At 58.2% G+C, this 21109-nt stretch overlaps 1 protein-coding gene across 7 annotated transcripts in view; it reads left to right on the top strand.

Annotated features, from left to right (window-relative positions):
• Positions 1 to 21109, top strand: part of IKZF4 (IKAROS family zinc finger 4) — a 30582-nt gene that overhangs the window by 3401 nt on the left and 6072 nt on the right. For 2 of the 7 annotated variants that reach the window (XM_064474563.1, XM_064474559.1), the window contains exons 2-6: positions 4614 to 4668; positions 8968 to 9099; positions 10864 to 10968; positions 15852 to 16112; positions 16526 to 16693. In XM_064474563.1, the coding sequence (XP_064330633.1) occupies positions 4629 to 4668; positions 8968 to 9099; positions 10864 to 10968; positions 15852 to 16112; positions 16526 to 16693 (706 nt within the window). In that variant the 5' untranslated portion in view covers positions 4614 to 4628. Of the gene's footprint in view, positions 1 to 3407; positions 4512 to 4613; positions 4669 to 8967; positions 9100 to 10863; positions 10969 to 15851; positions 16113 to 16525; positions 16694 to 21109 lie in introns of all 7 variants that reach the window. The other 5 variants (XM_064474564.1, XM_064474561.1, XM_064474560.1 and 2 more) reach the window with 4 other exon arrangements.

Here is a 21109-nt window from a genome sequence, read left to right as displayed (position 1 = left end):
CGGCTGCCGTCCTCCAACTGCAGCTTTGCGTTAAGTCACTTTTTTTTTAGCAACAACACTTCATCTTATTGAATAATATATTTCAAACTATGGAAACAATGGGAGCTATTTTATAATGGATAAAACATGTCACAACGCTTTGATTTTCGCTTTTGAAAGGTGGCTCTGTTCACTTCTGCCTTTGTTGAGCCCCTTGAGCCGGGGTCTTCCCGGCTGCCGCAGAGCACCGGCACATGTGGGGCAGAGCTGCTTCCTCGGTGTTTAAGTCGGGGGCGCTCGCGGGATGGGGGGCTCCCTGCAAAAACCTTTCCCCCGCGCTGGGTTTTGAAGCGTTTCCAGTGACACAAACTTTGTTGTTTTTGAGCAGCCAGTTTGTTCAGCGCGCTTCTATTTGCAGCAAAGGTGGAAAAAAAGTCCTCATGTTGGAAAATAAACGGCAGCTAATGGAAACAATGGCTGGGAAAAGAAACTGCAGGGACCTTTGCAGTGCTTACTAATTCTTACCCCAACAGGAGGCTTGAAGATGTTCGCGCTGAGCGTGTCTTCCCCCTACACACCGCTTCGCTTCTCGCCGCGGGCCGGCTGCTTCCAGCAATGCCGGTCGCGCCGGGGCTGAGCCAAGCTGTCCCGCAGCAGGTCGGCGGGGAGCCGGGAGCCAGGCCTCGGCGCAGAGAGGGAGGTGGTGGTGCCCGGGAGGTGTTTGGCGCACCAGGGGCTGGCGCTCGTGGCTCCCAAGGGGCCCTTCGGCCCGTCCCGTCCAGGACCTGCGTGTCTGCGCACCAGGCGGCTCTCGGGAAGCCATCCCTGCCTGCAAGCCACGCTGCCAGACCGGCAGAGAAACGGGTCAGACTGAAGGGTTTTGATGTTTCTGGCTGGTTTCTGTGCATGTCTGGCGGCAGCTGAGCATTTACCCTCTGTAGGGGTAATTGGGCTGGGGTGTCTCCTCCTGCTGTCGTGGTGCCTGGAGGAGCGTTTTGCTGCTGGTGCCGAGCCTTCGGAATTGTTTCACGGCGCTTGAGGTATAACCCAAAGCACCGGGGAGAAATTAAGAGGGGAAGAGAAGAGGCTGGCTTTCCTAACGACAGCAAGGCTAACAGCAGTTCCGAGGGGCTCCGGGGGCAGCTGACGGGAGCCCCGTGTTGGAGGGCGCAGAGAGGCGGCCTGCGGGCTGGGCGGGATCTGAGAGACTTCTCCCATCTCTGGGATGTTTCTGCCATCCCAGGATTAAGCAAAGACCCGGCCTCTCTCTCAGTGCAGGAGGGGCGCCCAGGCCTAGCCTTCTTCAGAAGCCTCTTGTTATTAGTGCAAAGGACATCCACAAATTGCATCGTGCTGAGGTGGAGGAGATTTTTAAATTGGGCTAGTTCTGAGGGCTTTTTTTCCTTGAGTGTTGCCACTTGGGGAAAAGTCCTTATTTCAGCGGGGAGGAGAGCGTTGAGCAGCGCTGTAGGCTCTCTGCTCTAATTTTAGTGAGCGTCTGTCTCCGATTCCCACGTTGATGAGCACACCTGAAAGCTGGGAAGAAAGTCTGGAGACGCGCTCTCTGTCCCTGACGGCCCAAAGCGTGGAGGCTTGTCCCCAGCCCGAGTCCTCGCCGCGGCGCCTGACCCAGGTCCCCCTCTGGAGAGAGGATGAACGCCGTGCTTCGGGCTGGGGCTCTGTTCCGCGGGGGATCGCGAGGGTCGCCCTTCCTCCTGGAGATGAGGGCGGCTGTTGGTGGTGCTGAGGGGAGCTCGGAGGCGCCGGCGTCGCTCCCTGCTGCGCCAGCACTGAGCAGCGACCAGCAGAAGCCGCTTCCTTGGAAGCAGCCCCTTCCTCCCGGGAATGTGTTTTCACCCAGGCGGTGACGTGGGGTTTTGTCAGTCCGGCTGCGCAGCCTTTTTGCGGTGCTTTTCGAAATCAAAAGGACTCTGGGAGCAGACGGCGCGCAGAACCATTTTCTAGCCGAAGGTTAATCATGGGCCGCCGTTACCGCAGAGCTGTAGGCTCATGCGAGCTAGGTGCTTTTTTTTTTTAATTTGCAATTTTTAAAATTGCAATTCCTGCTTGCGAGGCCTCACGCTCAGCTGAAATTAAGGGAAGTAACCGCTGGCGTGTGGCTCAGGCCTCCTGAAACGCTCCCGATGTTTTTTATCTGGGTCCCTTTTTAAAATACAAAGGAAGGAGGAATCGATCTCTTTTATTGTGCATCATCCCGTTAACCTTAATGAGTCCGCGTGCCTGAGTAGGAAGTAGGAGTTACAGATCTGGCTCCTCAACTCAATTTTATTTGGCTGATTATTAGCTGATTACTTGGAGGGAAGATAATTCCTCCTCCTTGCTGCCTGCGGTTTAGGGAGGACACCGGGGTCCTGCTTGTCCCTGGCCTTGGCCACGAGCCCGGGGCAGGACGGATCCCTGGGAGGGGGCGATGCCGGCAGCTTCCCGTGCTGTGTGTTCACCGTGGTGCCCGTCAGACGGTCACTTGGCACTTAGTCCTTTTTCTTTTTAAAAAAATAATAATAAAACTTTCAAGGGCTTCTGCACGGTACAGGAGAGAAAGGGGTTTCTAAATAAAATTGATTTTTATTAGTGCATTGCTGTGCCCTTTGTGCAAAGAAGAGAGACCTCTGAGCGGCTGTGCATAGCACAGAACAGCAAAATTATGGGTTCAACAAAAATAAAGCTGCAGGATGCATTTTTTTAAACCACAGTTCCTGCGTAACCCGGCACTTGAGAGAGAGATTTCAACCTAAATTGTTTTCATCTCGTGAAGTTAACGGCCACTGTGGGGTGGGAAGGGGAACTCTGAAGCGCTCGGCTTTTCCTTTGCTGCGCGGGCCGGCAGGGCAGAGGTACGGCCGCGGGACGTCCTCCCCCGTCTGGTGACACAGGTGGTGGGGACGGGAGCGGGGTGGGTGTTACGGCACCGGCCCATGTGCTTCCTTGCTCTGTGCAGCCCCTATAATATAAATTCACCTGGTGCCTGTGGCTGCCTGGGCTACAAGGCGCCTTTTACTTGCGGATTTGAGCAGGCCTGGGAGTCTGCATCCCGCTGCCGGCGGGGGGATCGGGGCCGCCGACTCCCGCTCCCCGGTCAGGCCTCGGGACCCGCAGCACAGGGGACCTGGTGGTGGCGGGGGGTCCTTGCCTTGCTGCCCTGTCACCAAACGGCGCGGGGATGGCTGGCAAACCACCCTGGGCAGGACTAGGTGTAAACTGGTGCCCAGCTGGCAGAAGCCTCCCCCAAACCAGCGAGGTCTGCGGTTAAGTGGAGCACGGTGAGAGCGTGTTGTCTTCGTTAGCATCAAGCAAGCGGTCAGGGCCGATGTGGTAATAAGCCTGGCCTAAGGTGCCCTGACCGCATCTGTATGTATCTCGAGCGGTGCGTTGCCAGGAGCAAGGCTTGTACAACTTGGTTCCTTCAGGACGCAGTTATTGTTGAAAATCCGCTTTTAAGAGCGGCACCGTCAGAAGGGAGCGACCGCTTGCTTTCGGCTCGGAAAAGGTACCGAGGCCCCCTGGAAAGCCTCGCCGTCTGCAGCGTATCGGCCGCTCGAGAGACGGAGGGGAAAACAAACGGCGTTGCTGCTGCTCGTGTGTGCTCGCGCTCTGCAGATCACGTTGCTTTTCCTTTTTGAGGAGGCGATTCATCTCCACAAATTATCGCTTTTTTTAATTGTTCTCTGCAGCAAGCGCTCCGTTTCCGACCCTATCAACTGCCAATTAGAGGCAACTCTAAACAGCAAAACTCCTGTTTCTAAAATTGGGCTCATTTTGTTTCTTAAACAGCCAGTGTAATTGACAAATAAAAGCCATTTGAATGTATAAAATGTTCATTATCTCCGTGGGGGGCCGAGCAGCAAAATGTAAGGCAGATTTCCCTTTTATTTTGGTGTGGTCGCTGGAAATGCTGTCGCGAGGCTGCTCGGCAGCGCGTGGCGCGTTAGCGTTCGGTCTCGTTGCCCGAAACCCCGACGACGTCCCATTGATAAAATGAAGCCGAGCGCTTGGGCTACGCGCGTCCCGCGCTCGAGGCTTCAGCTCCCCGCTGCCACGGCGGGCACAAGCGTGCCGGTTCCCAGCAGCGGCCCCTCACCGGAGTGGGAGAAGCAAATTGCTGGCACACCTTGCTGCCCGGGGCTGTGGCAGTGGCCGTCTGTCTGTCCGGAGTGGAGACGCTCCAGCTCTCGGCCGTCCCAGGGGAGCTGCAGCTCCTCTTGTCGCGCCTCTGCCCGCTCCGAGTGTCCCAGGGTTTGGCTGTAAGAGCTGACGCCGTTTCCCGTGTGCGCCGCAGAGCTGCGGTGGCGGTGGTCGGCGTGCGGGGGGATGAAACCCCCCGTGTTTACCGCGGCTTCCGTCCGCAGCTTCGCTGCCGGGACCACCGCCTGCTGCTGGCGTCGGCGGCCGCTTTCCTCCTGGGAAGTGCTGCTCGGACGGGGAGGGACAGTGTAGCCCGCTGGGGTTGATGGCGAAGTCGGTGTTGACGGTGTTAAGCCCAGGGCTGCAACACAGCGTTAAAGGAACGTGGGGTGAGTAACTCTGCTCCGAGAAGCTGTTGGGCGGTTTTACTGGAGGAGAGTCTGAGCAGCTTCTGGAGGCTAACTCTGACTGAGCTCTGCTTTCTCTTTCAGCAAAGTACCTTAAAGATGGACATAGAAGACTGTAATGGACGATCTTACATATCTGGTATGTCTGATCTTGATTTTTGCCGGCTATTTTGGGTTGTTAATGTTTTAAGGTGCTCCGTCTCGTCCTTTGGGTGTAAGCTGTCCTGCGCTCGGTTGCTCTGCCTGAGGCTGCGCTGCTGTCGCCATCGCAGATTGAGCATTGAGGAACAGTGCTCAGAACCTCAGCATGTTTCCTTACCTGACGAGTGTTAAAGCCCGTGGCATAACAAACAGCTAGTTTACAAAACGGTGCCTAGGCTGAGCCTTGGAAGCTTATGCTGAAGTTTATGTGCTTGTGGCTGCCGGCACGCCAGTGCTAGGGGAATTTTCAAGCCTTGCTGTGAGCTGAAAGGAAAGCACCTATTTCCCATGATGGCTGCACAGTCCCAGTGCTGAGAGGTCTCGCGGAGGTTGGTCATTCCTGCAGGGCTCCTGGCCGTGCTCATGAAATGAGTGGTTTAGTCCCGCTTTCCGGGATGCCGAGCCTGCAACTGGAAGCAGCGCGATATTTAAAGCCCCCACAGGTGATCTCAGCTGTGTGCCTTGCCAAGTCCAGCGCTAGTGTTTATTAGAGTGCTTTAATCTTAAACCTAGGCTGAGTTCCAGACATAAAGCCATGAAAACTCTGTGGGGGGGGCGCGGTGCGGGGCTGGCCTAGATCTGGGTGCTGGAAGCTGCCGGCATGCCACGCCACTCCGTAACCGGCAGGGTCGCATGGACTGGAGCTGCCATGCTGGGGGTTGCAGCCCCAGTGACCGTCTCCAGAGGTGATCACAGTGACACTGGGAGGATTTAGATTATCTGGTTGCCTGCAGAAACCTGGCTCGCAGCCGGTACGGGCTATAAGTGAAAGCTAGTTTGGTGGGATTTGTTCTTATCTCTGGGGAACTGGTGTTTGCGGTGTGAAAACACCTCAGTTTGTCCATCTTTGCTCAGGGGAAGAGGGGGATTAGCGTAAGACCCGCCGTCGATTTAGAAGTGGCAAAGCCAGAAGGAACGATTACCTAATCCTGCCCCAGCGACACGAGAGGCAGGAGGAGGCGGCCTCCGCGCGGGCCCTGCGAGCTGGAGGAGCTGGGGGGTGCCGGGGATGAATGGCTCAGCGGGGATGAAGGTCAGAAGTTGAAGTGCATTGGAAGGGAGAGAGGACCCCAGCTGTTCTAATGAGCGGTTGCGGTGGCCGGGACTTGGTGCATTGACAGAGCCACGCAGGGGACCTTGCACAACGCCCCTTTGCATAAATCACGTTATATCCTGCCCATTCTGACAAAGTTCATCCTCGGAGTTATTGTGTGCTCCTTCTTTCAACGAAGATTTCCTCCGATCCCCGGAGGACCCCTGCTCGGGTTAGGCGCTTGGCTCTTCTCGAGGCGCTCGCTGCAGTTTGCTGCCCGGGGTTTGGTTGCCAGGACGTCTCCCTTAAATGACAAAATGCTTCCCCGAAGCCGGCCGGCCGCGCTGTGCCAGGGCGGCTGCCTGCCGAACGCGGCGGCTCGCTCGCCTTCGCTCGGCAGAACCGCGTCCGCCCGGCGCTCGCCGCCGTCCTCCAGCGGAGCGCGGGGCCGTGTGGCTGCGCTCGGCGCGGGTCCATGTCGCCTGCAGAGCTGCGGCTTTGCTTCTCCTCGGGGAGCGCCGTGGGTGAGCCTTCCCCTTTCCCCCCGGTCCCTGCGGCAGGTCCGTGTGTGCCCGCGAGCGCGGAGGTGCTGCGGCCCGGGAAGAAGGTCTGAAAAGAGGCAACAGAAAAACCCCGTCTCCCTCGGTGCAGCCTGAATCCCCCTCGGGTGCATGTGAGCTTTCAGCGCTGGAAGTCCCGGGCGTCCGAGGTTTAAGCAGCTACTGGAGTTTGGAGGGAAGGGAAACAGTTAAAAGATGGAAGAAGGGAAGAGCAGCGCTACAGGAGCTCTGCGGGGCTGTCCTGGCCAGGGTGGGCTTTCTTTTTTGAGTTCCCCAGTACCTGGGGAGCGAAGCCTGTGCTGCCTGGCCTGGGGGTCAGGGCAGGCCTAATGAAGATGAGCTAATCGTTAGGGTCAGGGTCAAGGCCTGCCAGTTTGCTGCTCCGGGTCACTGAGCTGCTGCGGATCTGAAATGACTAGAGGAAACAAACAGCAGAGCTCTTGAAACTTGTTTCTGTGAAATATGTTTAATTAAATGAAAAAAAGAAAAAGTTCATGTTTGTCAAATAGTGAGGTAACCGAAAGCCCGGAAACTTTTCATGAATGTGAAATACTTTTTCTCCTTTGAATTCTTCAGAGGAAAATAAGTCAGTTTTGAAACAGCTCTGGTAGAGACAGAGCCGTTACCGCAGAGGGGGTAGGAACAAGGTGGAGGCGGGCAAGAGAGACCTCTCCATGCTGCGTGCCGGTTCCTCGGGCTGTAACTCCTTCTGTCGACGCTTAACCCAAAAAACCAGCTTTGGGATCGTGCAGATTACGGCTTTGCTGCTCTCTGCTCGTGTCGGTCGGCAGACGGTAAGAAGGGCTGAGCCCCGTGCAGAACCGCAGAGCCGCCCCTCGTCAGCCTCGCCGTCCCAGGCCACGGACGCCCTGCGCGGGCAGGGTGGGATCAGGTCCCTGAACCACGGCGGGATCCTGCCCTCCCTCGCTCCAGTCCTCTCCCTGGCATGGCCAGGCACCGTCGGAGGTCTGCCTCCGCTTCCGCTGCCCACGCGTGTGCTTGTCGGAGGCTGATGGAAGACGGGGCATGTTTTCAGGCTGTCCCTCTGTGCTCTGCTCCCCAAAACGGCCCAAGTCTCCTCCATTTTACCCTCTTCTGTTTGGGTGCCGGGCACCCAAGAACAGGGTTAAACGCTGTCGGCTCCTTGGATAACTGGGCTACAGACAGACGAACCATCTCTTGCGTGACGTTCAGGTTTCCATTTGTTTTTTTAGAGCAAATGAAATGTGACCCAATATTTCCTGAAATCTCAAGTCTGAAAAGTTATCAGAGAGGGAAATTGCTGAGAGACCATCGAAACCAGGCACTGGTTGCTCCCAGGGGTGGGATAGAGCTTCAGCTCTCGCTGTCGGCGGCGGGCAGCCTGCCCACCTTCCTGGGGCTCCGAGCTGCTCACAGAAGCTGTTGTCGGGGGTCCCGGTGTCAGCCCCACTGCTGAACAGAGGGGAAAAAGCCTGTCCCTGTGGGGGGGAGAGGGGGTGGTTTTTGGAGGGGGGGTCCTGGCTGAGGTCCATGCGGCTCTGCGTGGGTTCGACAGCGATCCCTCCCAGGGGAGCTGAGGCTCTTGGCTGCGCGAAGCTTCGCGCTGGCCTGACCCCTGTTCCAGGGAGGGCTGGGCACCAAGGATCAGCTCGGTTACCCCTTGGTACCTCCAGTCAGAAGGAGACTGGGAATCCTTTGAGATAAGAAGGATCCTTTGGGATCTGGAGGATGAAGCTAGCTGGCCGAGGGGCTGAGCTTTGAACTGAAAACGGGCTGCAGTGCCCTGCCTTTATGCTTGGAGGGACTGAGGATAAATTAAGGAGGTTTTTTTATCTCCTTAATGTTTAACTTAAATCCTAGTTTGGGGTTTTTAACCTTTCTCCAATACATCAGAGACTGGCAGCAGCTGAGAACAGATTCTAAAGCAGTGTGGTGGGGTTCTTCCTGCTGTCAGCATCGCCTGCATCCTTTGTTAGTGAGCCCTGACCTCATCTTCAGGGTTAAACCTGGGACCAGGAGGGTTGTCTTTTGTAGGATGGGCACTGCACGCCAAGGTAAGCTCACCTGCAAATGCTGCCTAAAAGAATTCCTTGTCACGGCAGCACGAGGCCACGGTCTCGTGCGTTGTGGCTGCGGGCTCTGGCCGTCTGACACGGATACGCTTGTGTGTGCAGGGCTGGGAAGGTGTGAAGTGCCTCTCTTCTGGGCTGAGCGTCTGCTCCAGGGCGTGCTCTGGGTCCGGACGCACCAGGTAGCTGGGGGAGTTTAATACCAGAGAGTTTTGCTCCGTTTCTGGAGCTGAGGACCAAGGCTTTGATGTTCTCATCCCTTATTGATGCAGGAGGGTCGGAGGCCAAATGAGCCGTGGCTGGTACAGACTGACATTGGGGATGATACTGTTCTCCCTCCCTCCATTTCCCACTGATATTTTGGGTCCTGTGCCTGGTCGCCGAGCCCGCTGGCAGCCGGCTGCATTGCGAGGGCAGAGCAGAGACCTCGCAGCATCCCCGGTCCCTCACCACCCTCCTCTCCCTCCTCGGGGCATCGTCCTCGGGCGGCTCTCCGAAGGCCGCGCGTCCCCGTGCCGGGGAGCGGGGCAGCCCAGGTTCCCGCTCGCCGTGCTGCCTGACTGTAAAATGACGGTCGTTTCCCTCACTTCCAGGAATCTGCTCTTCCTGGAAGGTGAGTGGCTGCGTGCGCCCTGCCAGCGACGCAGACATGCACACGCAGCCTGGGCTCCAGCGCTGTTTCCAAGGAGTTGGCTGTGATAACACTCCAGGGTATCTCCAGCAAGGTAGAATAATGCGAGTTAAACGGGAGCGGGGGGGCGGGGGGAAGGATCCTGAAATAACTCGGTGCCGTCTCCGCTCGCTCTCTGTGCGCGGAGGAGAAGGGGTGCAGGGGGCTGTGCTGGGCAGAGGGACTGATTTATAGGTGTCTGAAATCCCCTGTGCTGGCAGGGAGGAGAGGGAAGGAAAGGCCTGACCCCCCCGAGATGCCCGTGGAGGCGAATATGAGCGAGGTAGGCTCAGGACACCGCTCGTGATGTACCGAGGCCCTTTGAGAGGGTCGGTCTCGCCCCACACAGCGGCTGTTCGGTTTTTGGGCTGCAGGACGAGCCCCCAGCCCACAGAGTAACGCACGGGGCTGCTCCCTCTCAGCAGCAGGGTGCTTTCCACTGCAGGGCTCCTTGCTCAGCCTTCTCGTTAACCTCTTCTGCCGTGGCTGGCAGTGCACGTAGGCTTCGTGTGACTCAAACTCACTGGCAGCAGCTCACCAGCCTCGCTGAAGAGTGGGGAGGGGAGAGGGAAGGGTCCTCTAAGTGTCTCCCACTGTGGCCCCGGGAGGAAAGAAAACCTCTTTGAAATGCCACCCGTGGGGAGTTGGGAAGGGTGAGGATGCTGCTGGGGTGTCCCAGCTCGGTCTCAGTCGAGCAGTGATTTAGAAGATGCTGTCTCACCGAGGGCAGTTACCATAAATGATTCCCATGCTCAGCGAGGCTGATGAGCTCAGCGTCCCAGTAGTCATCAGACAATGGGATGAACTGGGCTCGGGGAGCACCGAGAGGAGAGTTTCTCCAGATGCAAGTATTTGGAAATAACATTCCCAGCTGTGCTAAAGGCGTTCACGGAGCTTCTGCACTTTCCATCATGAAACTCCGCCGTCCCTGTCCCCGCAGCATCACCGAGGAGCGGCCGCTGCAGGCAGCTGCCCGGCGCTCAGGCGTGCGGTGGGGAGGGCTGGCAGGGAACTGGGGGTTTTCTGCGCGCTGGCAGCCGGTAGGTCTTGCCGGAACAGAAACCTGCTAGCCCCCGAAGGGGAAAAAATGAGTCTAGCCTGCTGCACAAATGCCTTGGGCTCCAGGTGATCTGGTAGGCAGCTGTATCGCTGAACTTGCTTCCAGTGTGAAAGGGCAAGGGTCTGTTTCCAGGGACCACAAGGGTCCAGCTGGGGTGGGCTCGGCTTCCCAGGGACGTAAGTATCTGCTTGGGATTGTCACTTCGGCACGGACTGTCGGGGAGGGGGACCCCAGTGCCTGGCGAAGGGACCCGCTCGCCGGGTGGAGGGCTGGGGTCAGCCTGGCAGGGCGAGACACGGGTTGTTTAGGTGGGGGATCGGTGCTTGTGCGTGGCGGGGCGGCCTGGCTCCCCCCTCGGCCGGCACACCTTTGCACAGCAGTGCCAGCCGGAGCTCCCGCAGAGCCCCCCCGGCGTGGCATGCCGACCCCTCTCCCCCACTGCAAGCTCTCTGCGAGCAGGCGAGGAGAGCAAAGCGTGCTGCTGCCGTCGGCACGAGGCTGGCGCGGGGCTGTGGTGTCTGGGGGGGTCGCAGCTGGAGGACTGCGGTCCAGAAAGCACCGAGCTCTGGTACTGTGCTGGTGTGCGTGGCAGATGGTGCCGCTGGGGTAAGAGCCGAGCCCCCCAGCCCCCCGAAGGACCCGTCAGCAGCCCCTTTCCGAAGCAGAGGTGCTGGGAAGAGGGCTCGATGGGGTGAGGCCAGTGCAAACCCACAAGCCGTGCTTCAGGCATCACTCACTTGTGTTTCCCTCCTCCCAAAGGTAGTGGGGATTCCTCTCTGGAGAAGGAGTTCAGCTCGGCGATCGTGGGACCCACGGTGAGCACACCCAACAGCCAGCACTCCTCCCCGAGCCGCTCTCTCAGTGGTGAGTACGCCAACCTAACCAAAAGAAGCCATGCCAAGGTCTGCCTGTTTTGTCCCCAAACCCTCCAGTCTCTCAGGCGTGACATAAATTCTGACCTCCCGCTGTGACAGATTTCTCTCTAAGTCTGACTCTTTGTTTTCCGACCGAAGAGGATAAAACCCTGCTTTGGTCTCTGCACGCAGCAGCTGCCGGGTTACTGATCCTGGGCCCTGGCTGTTGCTGAGCCCGGAGCCTTTCGAGTCGGCTGTGCCGATGCCAAGGACTCGGGGTCTTTCCTTGTGGTTGTGAATTTCACCTTGACTTTCAAGCAGCTGCATGTTCCAGACTGTTAATGATCACAGCTCTGGAGGGGCCGCAGAGCCATTGGTTGCTTTGGAATAAGTTATTTTTTACAACTGTCTAGATGGCTGTGTGGGAAATGAGAAGCTGCTCCGCTTCCTCTCGTGTAGTAGCTGGGGCAGGTCGGAGTTGGCGGCACGCACAGCAGTTCAGGGAGCAGCAGAACCCTGCCTCTCCGTGAATGAGTCTGTTGGGAAGTTATTTGTGACGCTGTGGGAGAGCCAGAGAGCCCCTGGGCACGTTTGGATACACCGGCAGTGCCACGGGGTGATGAAACACACCGCCGGCTCCCCAGCCTTCGCCTACCCCGGCCAGTCTGCGCCATTTAGTTCAGGCGTTGGCTTTGCCTGTTCCCCCCCGCGCAAGAAGTGAGCAGACGAGGCGGGAGGCAGCGTGCTGCTTGGGAAGCTCCTCTCCTGCCGGCCCTTGTCACCTCTGCAGGGCAGAGCGGGTGGCCCTGAGGTGCTGCCCCGTCGTGCCGCTGCCTCCACGCGCTCTCGCCCGGCAGAGTGCCGTCGGCCGAGCTGGTGGCCGGCACCTGACAGGGAACTGATCCAGAAACGGGACTGGTGTGGGGAATCTCCTGCCCACAGCATGAGGCTTTCCATCTCCTTACCCATCAGCTGATGGAATTCTTTGCTTTTTATTTAAAATGAACGAAACGGCTTTTTCAATTATATTTAAGAAGCTCCCCCAGTAAAATAGGTCCGATTTCAGAGCTGTCGCAGTCGGTCGCTCGTCCTGGCATGCCGTCCGCTCCCGTTGCTCGCTGCGGTGATCGAGGAGAAGCGTGACGTTTCCCTTGAGCGCTGGGGAACGGCGCGGCCCGGCGTGAGCTCAGCGCGGCCGGTACGGGCTTAACTCGCAGAGGCGCTATTTGCGTCGCAGCCTTCTCGGGGCAGCCGTCAAGTTTCCATGGGCCACACGCGCCACTAAGTCGTGCTGACACGTGAAAAGGAGCGCTGAGACAAGATAAGTTGGCAAGTCCCGCTCTGAATTGCGCTCTCGGTATTCAAGAGCCGACAGTTGGGCCGTCCCTACCGGCTTGACTCAACCAGCACCGAAAACACCGGCACTGCTCTGATCTTCCCCCTCTCCCAGCTTCCAGCGTGCAGTTGCTGGTTGCTTTTCCGTAGCAGAGAAACTCCCTCGTAATTTATCCGCGTGGGCTTCCAGCCGTTAGGCGCTCGGGACGCCTCTGGTTAGGTCCTGGCATTTGAAGGCTGCTTTTTCTGAACCAGGACCAAACAAACCCAAAGCATTACGTTTTCAGAAGCGGTGATGTTACGAATGAGCTCTGTTGCCATTTTTTCCTTTTATTACTTGCTATTTATTTTACATTTGCTCTATAAAACCGCTTAGAAGCTCCGCAAAGAAATAAAGTCTTGGCTTTTTCGCAGAAGACAGTTCTGAGAGGTAACGCAGCCTTTTCGCTTGATCAGAAGCGAAAGGAATTGAGCACGTGGACTGACTGAAAGGACAATAACGATCCCTTCCCCTTTAACAGCAGGATGCTAGTGATGGTATTGTCTCTGATCTGACTTGACTTCACAGCTGGTTCATCCAGCAAGCATCGTGCCCCAGAGGAGCAAGAATATTATATAACCTGTTCTGCCAGCAGAGACTTCTCTCCAGTGAGACCGGACTCTGCGTTGGTTCTGAAAGGAGAATTACAGAACAATAGCTGGCCTCCCTTCTATGCCCAGGAAAAAAAAATAAGTCCCCAGGGGAAAGGGAGAAAAAAAAAAAAAACCAGAAAAAATCAAAGTGCAGCAAACATCCACTCATCCAGGCAGCTCCCGCCACCGAGAGAGGAGCTTTTCACTTCGTGTTTGTGCACAGAGGCGCCTGTTTGCACTGGCTCTCCTGGATGCTCCCCGGGGAGCGTGGTGGCACCGGCCAGCACGTAAATAAAGTCCTGCTCCCCCCGCAAGAATGCTTCAGCCGCAGAGTCTCCTCCCAGTCTGCAGCCAGCGGTGGCTTTGGCCAGTGGCTCAGCAGACGGTCTGAAAGTGCCTCCGATTGCCAAGGCCGGGTGCACAGTTCACGTTGCCTGGAGCCTCTCTGGGAAGGCAGCATTGTCTGCCGCGAGGATCCAGGAAGGGAAGGAGGGGAGCGAGAGCCAGAATTCCTGGGCTTTTCACCCGGCAATAAACCTCACGCAGTCTTGGATGAATCACTTCCATGCTGCTGCTCCTCGTTCATCCCCCTTGCGAGGCTGTACCTGGAAGAGCCGGAGCCCTCCTGCCCGCCGTGTCGAAGGCGGCGCGGAGGAGGAGCTGTCGTCTCCGAGCGCGTGGCCTGGCTCCTTGGGGGCCGCGTGTCCCCCGTTCGGGGGGAGCGGGAGGCGCGGGTCTCCCCGGGACCGTCTTGCTGCCGCCACCTCCTCTCTCCAGTGTTCGCATGTCCTCCTCGCCCAGTAAGCGACCCAAAGCCCTCCTGCTCGCCCACCAGGAAGGACCGTCCCTGCCTCAGCTGATGTGAGGGTTTGTTCAGGACCCCCCGGGCTTTAAAGGTCAAATCCTCTGGATGGTTTGGTACCCGGGACGTTACCAAGGTTTCCTCGCATGCCCTCGGCTGGTACGCTGTGCCTGTCCCCGGGCCGTGGGTGAGCATTCACGCTCTCACAGAGAGCTGAATGAGCCCCAGGGGTCGACTCAGCACCAGATCTGGAAGCTGCTGGGATTTCTGTGTGGTTGCACTCGGGCTGCTCCGTTCTCACGCCTGTCTCCACAAGGCAGCTTGGACTCTGCAATCTCCTACCCTCCGGGCAGCAGCAGAGTCTCCTTTGTGTATATAAAGTTCAGTTTCCTCCAGCCCCCACAGTTCTCCTCTTAAGGGATTGGGAAGAGCCTCCTGCTTTAAATGGAAGAAATAAGAATCCGATATTTAAAGGGGTTCTGTAAATATTTTGTTTAAGCCCGTGGGCTCAGCGCATGGCCATGTGGGTGACCTGGATTCAATTTTACTCCATCATCATCTTCCTCCGGCCTGCCAGGACCAGCGCTACAGGAGCAGGTAGCGGGTGCGATGGGGCCGAGGAGCAGCCATCCCTGGCCAGAGAGCTCGGAGGAGCCTCTCCAGGGGATTCCCCCTTGCTCCTGGCTGCTGGAGCTGGCGTAAAGTGGGAGGAAACTTTCCAAGTTGATCATTTAAAGACTGGCTCTCCAAACAGGTGACTTTTCACCGAGGCCGAGGGTGTCCCGGCGGCAGTTCTCCCTCGCGCAGAGGGTACAGCTGGTGTCGCGAGGTGGGACGACCGCTTCAACCCTTGGCCGAGGGAGGAAGCGTGCAGGGTCTGGGTGGACAAGTTCATCGGGAGGTAGCGGAGGGAGGAGAGGGAGAGGTTCCCCCCGTTCTTCCCTCTCCCGGTCCCCGCAGGGCTGCAGCTTGCTGGCAGCGGAGGGAGCGCAGCGGTCACCGTCGTCTCGGGGAGTGTTTGATTTGTGGCATTCCACAGATCATTAGAGCAGCCGGGAATGTAGGTCAGGGCTGGCGCATCCCCTCGCCAGCATCCGATCCTGATGCTGCAGGAGGAAGGAAAGGTAGTGGTGGGGAGGGAAACCTCGGGGCTTTGCTGCGGTGCAGCGCCCGCCCCAGGGCAGGGAGACCCACCTGCTGCCCTGGACCCGCGGCCCTCCACCGCCCAGCTTTGGTGGGCTTCTTGAGCACGGTTCCTCCGGCTCCTGCTCTTGTCTGGACCAGAAGCGCTGCGGCTGCTCCCAGGATTCACCAGCCCTCAGCTGTGGGACCTTTACCTGGTCCCTGGCACCGCTCACGTCCGCTTCCCTGATTTCACACAAGCTTTCTCTGGGTTTTTGGTGCCCAAACGCCTGCCACGGGTGTTGGTCCCCTCCCTGCATTTGCTGCGATTCCTGCAGCCTCTTTGGCAGTTGAGGGAAGGGGAAGAGGCAGAGCTGCCTGCGGGGAGCCTGGGCGCAGCTGGGGCAGCCAGGGCTGCCGGCGAGGCAGCGATCGGCGTGCCCAGGGCAGGCGTGGGGGTTTCAGGCAGCACCGTCGGGTTCGGTTTCTTTTTTCTGCCTTGAGATAGTTGGATCCCAGGTCTTGCAGCAATGGCTTCTCGAGCGAGCTGAGACTTGCTGACCATCCGAGAGACTCGCGTTCGGCTCTCTGTGCCCAGTGTGTTTTGAGCCTTTACTGGCTCAGGGAGTCAAAGCTTGGGGTTTTTGCTTCCTCTGCAGTACTTTAAAAGCACGAGTGGTTTTTCTTCCCCCTTCTGCCTTTGATTCTAGGGAACTAAATGTCTTTTTCTTCAGTCAGTCACCTTACAAGGCGGGATGCAGAGCAGTAATCTTCAGGGAGTGCAAACAAGCCATCCAGCCCATAACCTCGTTTGATCCATGTTTGATGTCTGTTCTTGATAGTCAATGAAATACGAAGGTGCACGTTTATCGCAAACAAATCACTTAATGCATCACAGTATTTCTTTTAGGAGTAAGTCTCGCCTAAGCTGCGCTCCCACCTTCTTTAACTTAGGAGTCTTTTCCTCCACTGACTGTTTTATCCCTTCTGCCTCCTCGTAGCAAACTCTATCAAGGTGGAGATGTACAGCGATGAGGAAGCCAGCCGGCTGCTCTCACAGGATGACCGGATGCTCGAGAAGGAGGACAGCGTGATCGTGGAGGACTCGCTCTCGGAGCCCCTGGGCTACTGCGACGGGACGGGCCAGGAGCCGCACTCCCCCGGGGGCATTCGGCTGCCCAACGGCAAGCTGAAATGCGACATCTGCGGGATGGTGTGCATCGGCCCCAACGTGCTGATGGTGCACAAGCGCAGCCACACGGGTGAGCGGCAGCCCCGAGGCCGGGGCAGGGGCAGGATGGGCTGGGGGGAAGCAGGCGTGTGTTGGCTGGTGGGCACAGACACCACGGGGGATGGGTGTCAGGTCCAAGACGCTCACCCTGCTGGTGGTGGCCAGAAGATGCTAGTGAGGAAAGGTCCAGGGAAGTGTGTGGAGCTGGCCTTTCCTCGTCACTGTCCGTCCTCCAGCAGCAGGTCTGTCACTCCCCGGGTTGGAGGTCACGTCCAGAGCGCTCCGTCTGGTAGTTAACCTAGGGCTTTCCTTCTCGAAGGTGTTCAGCACTGCTGAACCTGTGAATGCTTCTGGTCTCCCGGGCTGTTGATTCGAGAGCTGCTCCTCTGCAGACTTGGGAAATGCTTTTAAGCAGACGTTTCACCCGCTGCTCCGGTTTTGCAGGAGAAAGGCCCTTCCACTGCAACCAGTGCGGAGCCTCCTTCACCCAGAAGGGAAACCTCCTACGTCACATCAAGCTGCACTCCGGCGAGAAGCCCTTCAAGTGCCCCTTCTGCAACTACGCCTGCCGCAGGAGGGATGCGCTCACTGGCCACCTGCGAACACACTCCGGTGGGTAGCTCTGGCCGGCCTCGGGCCGGGAAGGGAGGGGGAGGCAGGGAGGGGACGCGCGATGATGGTACAAAACCAGGGATTTGAGCTCAGCTTCCAAAAGTGCCAGCCTCGAGCTCCGAACCGACAGCAGCCAAACTTGCTCTCGCGTCGGCTCCCGGCTTGCTGCAGTCCCTGCACTGCTGCCGCGGTGCGGAGCCGACCTGCCGAAGGCAGAGCGTGTGCCGGGGGGAGGTTGCGTCAGTGTCTGCTTAATGGTTTGGGAGCTCCGCTGGCCGGAGGGGAGCCTGCGGGGCTTTGTGCCGCTGTGTTCCAGTCGCTCCTGGGGGTTATTGTATCTCTTTCATATGAAGATAAATGTTTAATAGATTTTATTGAATCAAGATAGGTCCCACCCTTGGGTGTGCCCTGCCCCAGTGAAAATGAGCGCTGAGGGGTTTTGTTTGTGTGTTGTTTTGACATTGTCCTTTTTAAAATATGACATTTGAGATGTGGTTTTCACCCTCCGGTTCCGTGATGTAACAGCTGGCGGGGGCCATGGGTGGGAGTGAAGCACGCCAGCCGGCCCCCTGGTTTGTGATCGTTTTCCCTTGATTTGCGCACCGGCGTGTTTCTGTGGTGCTGTCGGGGCTTTTAAAGTTCACGCAGATGGCTTTGAACACCTGTGACTAACCTTTCGAGCGCTGCGTGGAAACGAGTGTCGTGTGCTTCCTTGAAGGAAGAAACCTGTCCCCTGAAGAGCCTGTTGTCATCACAGCCTTGCCCAGGAGCCCACACACCTGCTCCCCGCTCGCAGCCTGGCCCCAAAGCCCCCATTTTCTTTAGGTTTCTGCCCTGTGCCCTTCTCAGTGGGACAGTGCGTTGCTCTGGGTTTAAGCTTCCATCTTGCTGTGGGCACATCTTTGCTGTTTCTTTTGGGAGTTTTTCATCCCGCACCCCCCACCCCCCCCATCTGAGACTTCCTGGGAGATGCTGGGGGGGAATCTGGGCGGTTTGACCCCTGGAGAAGGGTGCCAGGCCTGGAACAGGGCTGTTGGTTCTCACCCGCTGCCTGCGCGGGAGGAGGTTTGGGGGTTTGCTGGAGCTTCCCATCCATTATATTTTGTCTCTGGACATCCCCGCTGCCAAGGGACAGAGCTGCTTCTCAGTATAAGACTTTTTTGGTCTCTTGTCTGGTTCTCCAGCCTGGCCAGAATATGGCAGTGGGTGGTGTTTCTGATACTGAGATGATCGGGAAAAAGTTGGTTTTGCCCCAGGGGAGGAGGGGAGATTAGTGGCCTCGGCGCCCCTCGGAGGGTGAGGAAAGCCCTGCAAAGCACCCAAGCACCACAGCAGCTGCTGGGACCAGTTGAGCTGCAACTGCTCCACCTCAAGGCCTTCAGCTCCCCCGACGAGCCCTTCAGTCTGGAGCGATCAGCATCATCCGTCTTCCTCCCCTCCGCCCCCAGCTGCTCCGAGCGGCAGCAGCTCGGCCGGCACCGAGCCACGCTCCATCCCGGGCAGCGCTGCGTCGGCTCGGGGAGGGCTTTGGCATCTGTCTGCCATGAGGCAGCTCTACCTTGTGCCCTTCCCTGCTTGGGGACCTTCAGCACGTGGGTTTTCGGCAGGGGGTGGGTGCTCTGAGACCGGATGGCTCCTGGATTTTTGAAAAAACTCTGGTGTGCCTGGAGCAGAGTCCCAGCAGGAAGGTCTCCATTCTTCGCTTTGTTTAAACCCTCCCGGCCCCCTCTGTGTAGGAGCGTGGGGTTTGGGGGCGTTACGTGGCTGAGCCCCGTTCCGGGAACCCCGACTCGCTGGCAGCCGAGAGGCTCACGTAGGCGGATGCGCAGATCTGAACCGAGGGGCACATGCTGCAGCAGCAGCTCCCGTGGCTGGTGAGACCCTGCTCTGAGCCTGCCTCGCGCTCCTGGGGGGGCTTGCTCCTAATTAATGTGCTTCAGGGGAACCCGAATGCCCAGACCCAGGGATGCAGGACCCTCTTGTGGTTTGAGATCCCCCTCTCGGGCTGTGCCTGTCCACGACATTCGCCCTCGCTGAGGGTCCAGAGGTGGGTCCTTGGCAGAGCTGTGCCAGCGTCTCCCCGCTGCCAGGCATGGAAAGGGTCGCCTTGAGTCCTTCAGTCAAGAGACACAGAAATGGGACGAGCCCTCGCAACATATCAAACAAAAATTAGTCTTTATGGGAGCTAATTACTAAGAAAACCTTCGTTTAATGTGGATTTCACAGGCAAAAGTCTAGCAGTTACCCTGCCTGCGTGGAAGGCAGTGGGGCTTGGCTTTCCTTCCTTCTGCCTTAACTAGAGGCATGTGTGTTTCATGCTGTCCCCATGAGGGACTCTGAGCTTTCATCTTGGAAGATGTGCTGTCCAAAAAAGTGAGGTATTAAAATCCAGATCAAACACGCTGCGTTGCTCTGAAATAGATCAGAAGCTGCGGCCCACACCCGGGACAGCTGAGAGGAGCTGCCGGTCCCCCAAGACCTCCCTCCCTTTTAGTCCTCGCTGCTTCACAGCCCGGTAAATAAACGAACCTGGAGCTCGCGTTCGGAGGGAACCTTTCTGTTTGTTGTACTTGGTCAGAAGAAACTTTTCCTGGTGGAGTCTGGCAGCGAGGGGAGCGTCCCCCTTGCTCACGTCTTGGGTATTACATGGGTGAAGAACTTCTGGGATCCTGAACAGACCTCGTTGCTCGCTGGAAGCCTCTCGCTCGCGTTAGGTGACAGATGGACCGAGCCCATCCGAGACTCGAGCACGTGTCGGTGGGTAAATGACGACGTTTTAAAGAACAGACTATGGAGTAAAAGGGGAAGCGACTGCTGGCGAGGCAAAGCCCAGCTCAGGCCGGAGCCTCCCTCCTTGTCCTGCAGCCACTGTAAAACCCTGTCCCTGAGCCGTAGCTGACCCTCTGCGAGGGGAAACCCAGCGCAGACTTAGCAAACCACCGTGGCAGAGCATTGCTGCGGCGTGGGCAGAGCCCCGGAGGAGCCTCGACACTGGGAGCAAGACCTCTGCTGCCGAGGTGTGTGGGCAGGAGGACAGCTCGGTCCGTGTCCCCAGGGAGCCGTCCCGGCGCGGTCAGGCGATGGCCAGGTCCCAGGCTCCCCCGTGTCCTGCTGTCCCCAGAGCCCCGAAACACAGGCTGGGGCGGCAAAGGGGAAGGAAGGACCCTGAGGAAATAAGTTCAGGGTATCCTTGTGGAGCTTCGTGGCTTGGAGAGCCAACCCCGATGCCAACGCAGCCGTTGGGGGAGCTTTGTGAAGCGCGAGCGCATGCAGGGGTTTGGGTTGTTGTTTTGTTTAGGAGTAACAAAACCGAGCCATCTGGGGGACCTTTGACTTCAAAAGCCGAGTGAGTGATGGAGATGAATGACATGTAACGGACTTTGGAGTTGAGGCTCTCCCATCTACACTGCTAGATTTGAGGAGTAAGTTTCTAACACACATTTTTGTGTTCGTACTCGGAGGCTGGTGGCATCCTCGCCTCCCCCGATACCCAGTTGCTCTGTGACAATGCTGCTGCCTGGGGAGAGCTGGGAGGAGAGATTTGTGCTTGTCATCGGCTTCTCCAGATTGATTTCTAACCCGGAGCTTTGGTGGTGAAATCAGTGGTGGCTCCTGGACTCCTGGATCTGCCTGCGGCGTGGCTGAGCTGCCGGGCTGGGACGGGGCAGGGGCACGGCGCGTGCGGCCGCGGCCGCTCTCCTCGCTGAGCGCCGCTGTTCGGGGCTGCCGTGGTGGTGGTTGGGCAGGGTCCGGTACAAGCCGTTGCAAGAGGAGGTGCTGGCCCCACATCCCAGCCGCAGTGCAGAGCACTTCACATGAATCCAGGTGACAGAGCTGGGGCGGGGGGTAAATGTGAATTCACCTACAGCCCGCAAATGTGGTTTTTTTTAAAAGCAGTTAAAGGTTAAACCACAAGCTGCAAAAAAAAAACCCCCAAACAACCCCTTAAATCTGACAGGAACAGAAAGAGCCTGGTCCAGGCGGGTCTCGACAGGCAGCCGGACGGGGCGAGCATGACGCAGGCGACTGTCACGGGGCTGGCTGACGCCCCTGCCAGCACGCCCCATGCGGAGGGTGATGGGCTCCGGCTTCCAGCAGAAGCTGCCGATTTCGGGGCATTGCCCCGCTACCAAACGCGGCCTCCCCGCCCCGTGGAGCAGCGCCGGAGGGGAAGGGCACGGCAGCTCTTGGGGTCCTCTCGGATGCCGCGGTCGCTGGCTCTCGCCCGGTGGGCCCCCCGTCTCCCTCCCCAGCGCGGCGTGGCTCTGCGGTTTGGCGTCCCGCCTGTTTCGGGAGGCGAGCTCCCGGGTGAGGGCGACGGCCGGGGAGAAGGGCGCGCGTGGGGCTGCGCTCTCCGTCCTGGTTGAGCGCTCGGGGCGGGTGCGGGGGGCTGGAGAGCCCACCCCCCTCTCTGGC

This window comes from Phalacrocorax carbo, chromosome 27 (assembly GCF_963921805.1).
Source record: "Phalacrocorax carbo chromosome 27, bPhaCar2.1, whole genome shotgun sequence".
Taxonomy (NCBI): Eukaryota; Metazoa; Chordata; class Aves; order Suliformes; family Phalacrocoracidae; genus Phalacrocorax; species Phalacrocorax carbo.
Note: the sequence above shows the minus strand (reverse complement) of the source record. Positions and strands in the feature narration are given on the sequence as shown.